The sequence below is a fragment of the Pyrus communis genome, chromosome 14 (assembly GCF_963583255.1).
Source record: "Pyrus communis chromosome 14, drPyrComm1.1, whole genome shotgun sequence".
NCBI classification, from domain to species: domain Eukaryota; kingdom Viridiplantae; phylum Streptophyta; class Magnoliopsida; order Rosales; family Rosaceae; genus Pyrus; species Pyrus communis.
In genome coordinates this window covers 8,220,567-8,232,717 of record NC_084816.1, presented here as the reverse complement: position 1 = coordinate 8,232,717, position 12,151 = coordinate 8,220,567, and the positions used below count along the sequence as shown (strand labels likewise).

Genomic DNA, 12,151 nt, shown 5'->3' with positions numbered 1-12,151 from the left:
AGGGTTTGTATGCATAAAATTTATTCATATAGAGGAATATAATTGTGATCATTAAGCACGACATAATTTTGTGAGAGATGTATTGACATTATGTTATTTTTCTTCTTTGAACTAGGAAATTCGGTACAAAAATAAGAAAATAAATAAATATAATTGATGACAAGGCAATTTAGTTCATATTTTGTTTGGCTTTTTGTCACTAATTACCCAAAACAAAGGTCTTTAGACAGAAAGTTTTAGGGCGGTTTCCTTAAATGGTATGTGAATACGAAGGAATGAGAATGTGCTGAACTCTCAACTGGGCATGAGATAAACAATCCACCTAAAAGTTGAAAGAACTAAGTACCCAATTTGGTTAGCTCATATATCACCCATCCTACAAAGTCATGGTCTATTTGGTTACGTTGATGGGACCATCACCTCCCTATCCAAAACAGTTAAAGGCTCAAATACTCGCTTAGCACGAAAATTCGGACTTTTTGCTAGATATGGTAAGTCCCTAAAGTATTTGCTTAAGTTGATTTCCGCAACCAACAATTAAGATGAACGTCATTCTCGATGATACGACGCTTGCTTGCATTTCGACCGAAGATGATCAACACATTATAATATGTTGAAACTTATAAAGGGAAGTATTTTAGAGATTTTATTTGATTTGGTTTAAGTTTTCTTGTCTTGTAGTCAACGGTTTGATTTGATTTATTTCCTATTATTACTTCTTTCTAATTTTATAAATAACTCCATATAGTTTGGGATCTTAATCTATTTACAAAGATAATTTTAAAGGTAAAATTTGTTGTTCAACATTCAGTGAGGTGTTTTTTTTAAGATAATAAAATTTCATTAATGAAATAAAATGAGGAACATTATTGATCATGAATACTATTTCATGATTATAAACGCAACAGAAAACAATACAAAACCTACCAACATAATCACATCTAACCAAAATGAAATATTACGCTTAGGGCTGGGCAAACGGGCCTTAGGCCCGCTGGTAGGGGCAGGTACGGGGATGGTCTTGTTTTTAAATAGGGAAAATGGGGCTGGGCGGGGCGGGGCAATGACATTTTAGGATCGGGCATGGGGCCCCAGACCGGGCCATTTGTAATTGAAATGGACGACCCAGATTGAAAATAAACATATCTTCCAATCATGACCGTTGGTTTTTACCCTAGTTGAATCTGATTCAATGCGTCTTACTCTCTCTCGACCTCGACCTCAACCTCAACCTCTTCGTCTCTGAAGTCTTACCTCGTCCTCGTCCCCTCCCCTCCCCTGAGCCCCTCCCTTTCACGGTTCCACCACCCACACTCTGTCACTCCCTATCAGTCATCTCCTTGCCCACCCCCGAGTTCGACATCACCGTCGTCATGAGTTTGGGCCCTAACGACCACCACGGCTGATCTTCTTCTCGATTGTTCTCCTCGACGACATCTCACCCCAGACCTAAAAAACCCAGGCACCCGCAACGCCCATCTTCTCGATTCTCGTTGTCTCTTTCCCGACGACATCACCGCCGTCACGATCACCAACACTCCATCGCCGTCGCTAGTTCGGGTGAATTCTTTAACCTCCTTTTTTTCTTTTTTATAGGTTCTTTAACCTCTGATGTTTGTAACTTTGTAGTTTAAACTTTGATCTATTGGGATGTATCATGTATGTAATCTGTGCTCAATCTATTGGGATGTTCATGTTTGTTCTTGCTGATTTGGTAGATTTTCTGATTTTTTAGCTTGTTTATTAGGTGTTTTCAGAGTTAATACTTAATTGAGCTGAATTTTCGTACCTGCAGAAGAAGCAAAATTGGTACTAAATTTTTACTCTAAAGGTTCATCTATATTTGTAGTGCCTCAGATGTGGTTGATTTGTATCTTGATTTGATTTTTAGATGTTGGACGATGTAATATTGTTATTTTGGATGTATTGTTAATTTATGAACTTGGATGTTGGACTTTGTATTTAGATTGGATGTTGTGAATAATGGTGAATTTGTGCAGTTTGCTATCTGTGCAAATCTGTGTAGTTTGCAATATGTGCAATGCAGTTTGTAATTTGCAATTTGTGCAGTGCAGTTTGCAATTTTGTGCAGTGTAGTTTGTAATCTGCACAAATTTGTTTGTAATCTGCAATCTGTACAGTGCAGTTTGCAGTTTGCATTCTGTGCAGTGCAGTTTGCAATATGTACAAATTTGATTATTATTTTTTTTTGAAAAAAAAAAAAAGAAAAAAAGGGGACCCGTGGACCTGGCCCAAACCGGCCCGTTTCAACTTGGCTGGGTAAGGTCCGGTTCCTATATTAGAAAATGCAATCCCTGGCTCGGCCCGTCCCATTTTCTTTAAACCTAGGTCTGGTCCGGTCCCTTCAAAATTGGGCCCCGCCCGGCCCGTGCCTAGCCCTTATTACGCTCACGAGGACAAAAACCTTTTATCTCTTTCTGATGAACTTGCAAAGACAACGCTTCTTCGACAAAGAAGCCCTACTACGAGACATCACGAAGATGCTAATATAGTCATTTTCCAGGCAAATAGACAATGAAACAACAACCAAAATAAAACAAAAAAAATGACACAACACAAAACAAACTCTTTAGAGGCACAATTCCTCAACTATAAGAGACCCATACCTAAACAACATGAAAGATAAGCTCACAAAGCATAAACCCTGTGAGTTGGACCCAACACTTTCAAGACACACAAGGTAAACATCATACCATCATCTGAAGAGTTTGCAACAACAAGAAAACATGAACGTGAATTCCTCAAGCCATTGCAACGACCCCATGAGGAAAAGATCGCACCTCCCTTTGGTGATCTTACAATAGTCGACAAAAAATATGCCATGAGTCACCTTCAAAAAACGTCAAGCTTACTCTACATAATCCTTGCCAAGCATAAAAATCACAAAATCACTACCTTAGATTTAGATAATTGTCCCTCTAAGATCTCGAGTTGAGCATAAATCATAATCGTCACAAAAACTCTTCCCTAAAAGAGAGAGAGTAACCACAACTACAATCACAAAGGTTCTCTTCAATGAAGCGAGGGAGCGATCACTTCGGAAAAAGAGGAAATAAAAAGAAGGAAAAGGTAAAAAATAAGGGATGTGATATCCACACATCCCATTTTACTTCTTACACACTCTTCTAATTTTCAGCTGTCAGATCAGATGAATTGAAGAAAATCAACGGATAAAAATTAACAAGGAGTGTGTGAAAAGTAATTTGGGACCCCAAAAAATAATTGCCACCGATCTAAAGGCTAGAGGCTGTGTTTGGCGGTAAATTTTTTCTTTGGGTTTTTTTCCTCCAGGGGCTAAGGTTTTGTTAGTGAGGTGGTTTGGTGAAAGAATTTTTTTTGTGACGATCAATCTGCCACCTATCCTCATGTAGTCTCGTCCTTTTCACGTAGTGATTAAAGAAATTTGATATTAACAATCAAGATTAAAATATTAAAATCGTTATCAATTAATCTCAACTCTTATATTAAATTCAAAAGTAAATAACCGGCACTGTTCGTAATCATAAGTGACCAAAATAACATTTCGTATGAGATAAACTGATAATAACTGCGTGACGACGCTAGAATTTACTGAAAATTTACCCAACCAATTACCCAAATCCCTGTACTGTAGTCTGCAGCGAGCGCTGAGCAAGGGTATATCAGCAAGAACATAAAAAGCAGCGAAAATGTCAAAATCTCATTTGATCCACTCGTCATGTCATAAGACAGCGAAATGTCGCTCGCAGCTTCTCTCCCTGACACCTGAGATAAGTCCCCATTTGATCTCCTGTTTCTTTATCTTCCACTCCGATTTATCGAGAAGTTTCTACTCCCACAACCCCGCCGAACTCAGATCCCGCAACCACCGTGCCCCTTCGATTCAACCCTCACCTCCGATCCACCATCGTTGACTGATTAACGACGATGGTTCGGACCAACTGAAGACCCAGGAGGAGATGAACGTAAGCCATGGGTCGGTTCACCCAGTTGAAGATATACCCACCACAGACGGCGCCGGCCCGAACCCACCCCGGGTCCGAATGAAGGATCTTCCTGGCATGCCCGGCACGCCGGGCGGCCTCGTCTTGCGCCTCGCCCAGTTCTTGTTCTCCGCCGCCTCGCTCGTCGTCATGGCCACCACCTCTGACTTCCCCTCCGTCACTGCGTTTTGGTGGGTAGCCGCCACAATTGAACCCATATCTTCTTTTTCAGCTTATTTTTCTCTAATTCTTTTAATTATGCTTTAATTTCCGTCAGGTAACAATTGGGTTTTTTGGGTTTGTTCTGTTTTGTGTGGATTTCAGCTACCTTGTTGCAGCTACTGGTTTGCAGTGTTTGTGGAGCTTCTCGTTGGGCATTGTGGACGTTTATGCCCTTCTAGTTAGGCGTTCCTTGCAGAACCATCGAGTTGTATGCTTGTTCACCCTTGGTGATGGGGTAAGATTAATCGAAATTCGAATTAATTTTTGCAGATTTCGGTGTATTCAACAATTTGGAGATGTGGGTCTTGCTTGTTTTTCTTTGGTTTTAATTTTCGACGTTCAAATTGAAGCATTTTCGAGTTTTTGTCAGTTGTTCATTTGTGAATTTACTTGTAAATAGCTGAAAAAGTTGTTGCCTTCTTTACAAGCTGCATAACTTTTTAATCAGTAGTGTTGAATCTAATTGGTGCTGTCCCATTGCTAATCACTAATAGTGCAAAAGCATAATGGATCTGATTCTCAGTCTAAACGAATTGGTTGACAGTCAACGGCTCTATTTGTTTAGGCATCAATGGTGCTTTCACCTTGCCCTCTCATTAGTTTGAGTGATATATTCGTGATAACCTCTGTTGTAGGAAGTATTTTTGGTCAGTACTTGGTCTATTTTGCAGGGTCCTACTTTGTTTTATGAATGTTAAATTGCTATTCCTAAGTCACGATTAGATGATTATATTGGAAACTTAACTTATGTCTGAACTTGAAGCAATCTTTATATTATAGTCACTGTCGGAGCATTGATACAAAAGTAGATGCCCCAACATAGTTGATCAGTGAACTTCTATGGAAAGGAAACCTCTTTATCAAGTTCATGCCTGAATTACCTGAACATTTGATTTGTCCTACCCAGTGAAACGCTAAACAAATTTTGCAAATCCATGCGATTGTACTTACTGGACTTGCTCCGGATATTGCTGTCGTTGTTATTGTCAACAGTTTTACTTTTGTTTGCATGGAAGTCTCAGTTTGAGTAGTTACTTGTTCCCCATGGCTGAAACAATCTACTGTTATTTGCTGCAGGTGACATCCACTCTTACATTTGCTGCAGCTTGTGCTTCTGCAGGCATCACAGTTCTTATTGACAATGATCTTAGTAGCTGTGCCCACAACCATTGTGCACAATTTGAAACAGCTACAGCGATGGCTTTCATATCCTGGTTCGCTGCATTACCATCTTTTCTCTTGAATTTCTGGTCACTGGCATCTCGATGAATGCGTGTATAGTGAAAAAACACTCGAGAAGAGGATGATGACATGGGTCATGTTCGAATGCTAGCCAAGCTTATTGTGTTTTGCATGATTTTTCTTGCCTGTCATGTACTGCAATGTGCTTAGATTGAAACTTGTAGTTTTGCGTGTATAGTGTTGCTGTGACGTCAAATATTTGGGGTCGTGAATGTTTCGATAATTCAACTTGTATTGTGGTGAACAACTAAACATTTACATGAAGTTTGAAGAGATGTATGTTTTCATGTGATAAAACTCTGTTCTGCCGTCAACTCTTCGTGCGCCTCTCTTCCGCTCTCCTTTATTGCACGTACAAGTGACTTGGGAAGGAGAAAGAGTTGCATCTAATCATTTTAGATATTTAATGTTACGTATGATTCTCGTCATTCGTTGTGGTTGACTATTTTTCAGAGCCGGATCGATTGAATTAAAAAGATTAAATAACAGAAATTAACAAGAGGTGTCTGGATAGCACCGTCAACACCGATAATGAGGGTTAAGTTTAAATACAAATCAAACATGTAACAGCATAAACACGAAATTTACAAGCAACGGTGCTAGGATTTCTCCGTGGCAAGAAACTTAAACATGTGATCATCGGATTGTATATCGGTCTCCGATGGTTTGAACTCTTGGCAAATCATTCGGCAGTCCAAGGAACCTTGCAGTCGATGCAGAATAGTGAGGAAATTTCATGCATTTCACGCGTCCTTCGTTAACAAAAAAAATTGTTGGTAAACTCCAAGACTTCCCGTTTGCGCATCACTGAACACTTGGAAATGGGCAGTATACTTTCTCTGCATTTGCAACAGGACTCTCGACTATGCTTCTAACTCTGGGCAACCGGTTTCCAACTTTCCTTCGAGGTCCCGTTTGACACAAGGCAATCAATACATGTGTCATGTGTGGCCAGTGGCCAGTTGAGAACATCTGAGCAATATCAAAGTCTTGGAGATAACCTAAACTAGCGTCAATTTCAGTTTCTGCGAGAACATACGGCGCTTGTCGCAAGTTCGCATGCAGAGTCTTTCTTTTTTTTTTTTCTTGTTTTTTTTTTTGAAAATTTTCAATGGTACAAGGGAAATTTTATTGATAATGAAAAAAAAAAGTTGCATCTAGTTAGGCATGACATAAACCTTACTTCTTAAAAAAACAGATACAACAAAAAAGAATACACGAAAAAGAAGCGGGACATAAATCTTACCCTTTTAGAAATAAAAACAAGCATGATATAAAGAAAAAAGGGGGGGGGGGGGTGGACATGAAACCTAACCCCTCTAAAACCAAACCTAAAGGTCTAAACCTGCAAAAAAAGTCGAACAACACCCTAAAGTAAGGGAAAAAAAAAGTGAGACAAGCATGGATGCCAAGATGCACATAAATTTGTGAAGCAGTAGCTAGGCAAGCCAATATAGTCTGAAAACAAAGCAGCACGAGCCGCCGATGGAGGAGAATCATGCCATGTTAAAGATGTAGAAGAAAAGCCCATGTTAGCAAAATTTCCTTCACAATATCTGTGAGATGCGTAAGAAGCTATTTTTCAAATGCGATCCAAACAAATAGACCATTGCATAGAAAGTTCGCATGCATTGTGAATCCGCACAAGTTGGACAAAAAGACACCTGCGGCGATTAAGCTCAAATCCAGCAACTGTCCACAGAACAATGAGTGAAGTGCTGAAACTCTTGTAGACAAGTGACTCGGTTGACTAACTCTCTAAGCTTGCTGCTCCTGGGAGGAGGGAGTTTTTGCGATCTGTGTTTGATCGAAAGTAGTCGGTCACTAGTGAAGACAAGAATTATACTCAGAATAACATGTCAACTGAGTACAATGAAGAGCTTGGCTTTGCTGATTAAGTAGTAACTAACTGAATCATCCGGCAGAGAAAGGATGTATCATAATTTAGGTTCTACCAAATTGGTGAGACGCTTGCCATCCTCGAATATCAGATTGTTCTTCTCGTCACAAATTGCTACTCCAGCCCCGGTCACGTCATTCTCATGCTAGTACCACACCAAACCTTTGCAATACAGCTTCACCCACTCACTCATGCTTGAGTACTTGAGTTTGTATTAAACAAACAATATTTCCGACTGCAGAAGTTAGCTAGAGCAGTGTTCCTCCCTCAGCACTCAAGTTCGTATCATTTCCCCAGACTTTAGATGAATTTCGTGGGTTTTAATGAGGGAAACCAACCTGCGATGTGGCACATGTCATCTTTTAATACTAATGAACATGCATGATTGGAGTAGAAATTTTATTGTCGACTTCACTTAATTCGTTAGTATGGTATTTTTTGGTGCTGCTAACATTAGATTAGCATGGTTGTTGTCTTACGATGTAATCAATGTTTTTGGTCTCCAAATGTTTGGAGGGGAGTCTAGCTATCCTCTTTGTCTCGCATACTTACTGAGATATGGCGCTAGAGTCTCTCCTCACTTCTGCTGCCGAGGGAAAGCTGAAAAAAGTGGCTTCTCTTGCCGTTCATCAAGATTTCGGCATGGCCTTGGGATTCAAGGATGAATTATCGAAGCTTAGCGAATCATTCTCCAGGATTCAAGATATCTCAGCAGATGTTTCCAAGCAAGCACAAGGTCTAGGCAAGGCAGTCGAGGAGTGGGCGAAGAAACTTAAAAGATGTAGCTGAGGATGCTGACGCTGTGTTCAATGAGTTTCAGTATGAAGATCTCCGGCATAAAGTAGAACTGGAACACCACACCACAAAAAAATGGTACTCAACTTCTTCTCATTCTCCAATCCACGTGCATGTCGTCTTAAAATGGCACATAAAATTAAGCACATCAATGCATCTTTGCGGAATCTGTAGAGTAAATAAAGCATCTATGATCTGTTTAGTTGCAAAAAAAAGTGTAGCTACAGCAGTTTTGCATCAAAGAATTAGAGGGGACAGAGAAACCGACGCATTCTTTGAGAAACCGACGCATTCTCAAAAAACTTTGGTGTAATTAGAAATGGAACACCAATATTTAAACCTTAGGTTGTTGTACATCTCTGATGTGAGACTCTCTTCACATCCATCTTGGCTTGTATTGAGCCAACGTTTTACACCAACATCTCTAAACCATACAAGACTTGGGATCAAAGGTCAGGATGCACTTTTGAAAAACCTCCGAGAAGAGATAAAAGGAAGATGATATATTCTCATACTTGATGACGTTTGGAACGAAGATCCTTATAAATGGGACATTTTGATAATTTGTATGTCAAAACTTGATTCTGCGCCGTGTAGCTACATTATTGTCATAACCTGTAGTGCCAAAGTTGCATCTATCACAGAAACACATCCTTATTTAGGTGTGATTTGGAGAATAAGTAAATCAATGCTGGTGCATCTAAAAAATAGTGCATTTTAAAGAAGTTAAGGCTCCATCATAAAATTATGGGAGTTTTAACGAAAAGCTCACGATACTGTTCACTTTAACGAAAAACCACATTTTTACACTAAAAGGTCAATCATGGTATTATTCACTTTACCCTTTATTTTATCCTTATCATTAAAACTCAAAATTTTCAAGTCATTTTCATTAATTTTCCTTAAAACTAATTGGCCATATGGAATCACGGATTTCTATCTTTTTAACATACAAGAAAAAATACCCAGGCGATACCGCAGGTTTATAACTCTAGTTACATAATTTCAACGATGTTTACAATTCTATTACTACATATATACAACCAAATTTACCATCCTATTTATACATATATACTAATCAGCATTTCTGAACTTCCTTATCAACACGTGATTCAAAAGACAGTTGTTCACTTCTTGCATCATCAAACTTTGCTTGGCAAATGTAGGACATTCAGGCAACATGCAAAAAATATTTTCATTAAACATTTCTATGCCATTTGAAGTGCCAATAGTATGAGCTTCTTGTATTAATACATTTATTTTTGGCATAATGTGCAAAAAATTTAAAACCTCAAGCAACAAATTGATAGTTGGGAAGAAAAAATTTAACATGCTTAAATAAAAAAGAAAACTAATGAAAATAACTTAAAAACTTTGAGTTTTAATGATAAGGACAAAATAAAGAGTAAAGTGAATAGTATCAAAATTGACTTTTTAGTGTAAAAATTTGATTTTTCGTTAAAGTGAAAGCACTGCGGACTTTTTGTTAAAACTTTCGTAATAAAACTAACATATGCCCACACTTTGTGTGTGAAAATAATTTTTATTTTAAAATGGGAAGGAGAAAGGGAGAAAAATGAATGTTGATTAGAGAGAGAAAATTTCTTTTTTATATTTTATTTTTCAAAATTAGAAGATGTTAGAATCATCCTTGGGTGAAGCTTTGAAAAAAACCGTAAAATTTAATTTGTGTAAATTTAATTTAACGCCCATGATTTTGTTTTGTGGTAGAAGATAAAATTATCTTTTTATCCTCTTTTGGTTGACAAAGAAGATTTTATAGTAGTTTAGATTTTAATTTTTCGATCACGATTATAAACTGTAAATAAATAAGGAAAATGAACACTTATCATACCACAGAAGTGCAAGTTTCAAAACCTACAATTTGTAACTAATGTGCAATCTTTTTTTACAGAAATGAGAGTCAAAGCAGTTTTGAAATACTTCCAAGACAGATACATCACCCATCTAAGGTAGGAAAACAGGAAAAAAAAGAATGATGAAATAACAATTAGGCAATGAGTTCCTTTTTTCTAAAAGAACCGTGATGATGAAAAAAATAATAGGCCCTAATATTGCTACACCAATTCAATTGTACAAACGAACATCTGTTTGTGATCAAGAGAGAAAACCAAAAAAATCTACCGAGTTCTATAACGATGAAAAATGAAACAAATTAAGAAGGTTTGTACTGTTGTAATGACCAAGAATCTTCTCAAAGGCTTAGGATATATTGGAACGCATCCAAACAATTATACATTTGGTTGAGTAAAACAAATCTAGTGATTTACTGTTGAGAATAACTTTAGGAAGAAGGAATTGATTGAAAAAGAAAACTTATTGCCTGCATGAAAGGAACTCAATTAGATTTTTACATTTTTAAAGTTTGACATTAAAATAAATTCTTGATCACAAAAAATTTTCATTTGGCCAAATTGATTGAAGAGGCAATCCAATTGCTTGCATTACAAGAACGCAAGAAATCTTCCGTCCCAAAAGTTTGTATTATTGTAGCAAATCTTCGGTAATTATTCAAATTCGTAGATGCATTATCCAAAAGGACTTGCAAGGAAGCCACAGTTCTTATAATTCACTATCAAAGTAAAAATATATCCTAACCAAGTATAATCGTTATAATACACACAGAGTTTGGTGTAGAGAAGTTTGATTATATAATGGTTAAAGTACACACAAAATTTGGTTTCCATGCAAAGAGTTTACGTTTGGAAGCTTGTACTTTTTATATTTCAATATATGCACATCTTAACGGAACCGCAAAACTGAAACACTGAAAACTGACTGAACTATGAAGAAAATTTATTCTCCAACAGAAAACTCTACGTTACACAAATTTATTGAATTAGAATCAAAATAATGAGATTAAATTGAACAAAACCTAACTCAATTGAAGCCAATCTTAGAAAATCCTCCAAATCAAATCAATAAAACTAAAATAAAAAAATTGACAAGTTAGAAATCACAAGAATGCAGATTAAAGCAAGCAAAAAGACGGAGACATAGCATCAAGTAAGAGCAGCTTTTCTATTTCCTTAATAATCCGTGCATCTATATCTTACCTCCCCCATATATATACACACACTGACACAGACATGGAACTATAAGAATCTAGTATTACTGGGTTTTCATATTTTCGAGATCAATATCAAATTTTTTGTCGGTAAATTGGGTATGAGTGAACCTGCTAAATTCCGAATGTAAGGAAGAGGGAAGTTTTATTTTAAGTCAACAACCGAGGATTGTTAAATGGCATGATAATCTTCACAACGCAAAACAGTAATTCTCATTGGTGACCCTGCCTAAAATAACTGCATTGTAAAAGATATGTAAACATAACAGCAAGAATTCAAAAGAACAACTATTAAGAGTGCAAACCCATTAAAATGAATGCACTATTTGATCTGTGAAATAGTTAGGGTTGATTTCAATACCAATAGTTCGATTAATAGAGATTTGCCAATGGAATCACTGTTTGATCTGAGGGATCAATTCTCATTTGATCCATTTCTAAAAATCCTAAGTAAAAGTTACCAAATTTTTTCGTATTAAACCTTTTTTTGAATATATGTATTCAATATTTAATTAGGGTTTACATTACACGGTGAGACAACAAATCAAGAGTGCAATTCCGATTAATAGTGCTACAGAACACTTTTGTATATTTAATTAAACACCAAATTGGATAGAATATATAAGGGTAAATCTCAGTTTACTACCCTCAAGTTTCATGATTTTCAACATGTAGTGCATGAAGTTTTTTTCGTCCCAGAGTTATATCTAAAATGTTAATTTTGGGACAATCTCATACATCCGTTAGTCTGGCTGTTAAGTCTATCGTTAATTGATGATGTAGCGCCCATGTGGACGATGACTCGGCGCCACGTGTCATTAAAAAAAAATTAAAAATTAAAAAAAATTAATTATTAAAAAAAAAAAAAAAAAGCCCCAGAACCCAGAACCCAAAACGCCTTCATCTTCCCCACCCAAACCC

The 12,151-nt window shown here is 37.1% G+C and overlaps 1 protein-coding gene across 1 annotated transcript; it reads left to right on the top strand.

The window, feature by feature from the left end:
* The first annotated feature begins 3,818 nt into the window (after positions 1–3,818).
* LOC137715714 (CASP-like protein 5A2) lies at positions 3,819–5,744 on the top strand. Its single transcript, XM_068455055.1, has 3 exons — positions 3,819–4,174; positions 4,308–4,440; positions 5,283–5,744. The coding sequence occupies exons 1-3, from the start codon at positions 3,960–3,962 to the stop codon at positions 5,472–5,474; spliced, it is 540 nt and encodes a 179-aa protein (XP_068311156.1). The 5' UTR covers positions 3,819–3,959; the 3' UTR covers positions 5,475–5,744.
* Positions 5,745–12,151: the final 6,407 nt, after the last annotated feature.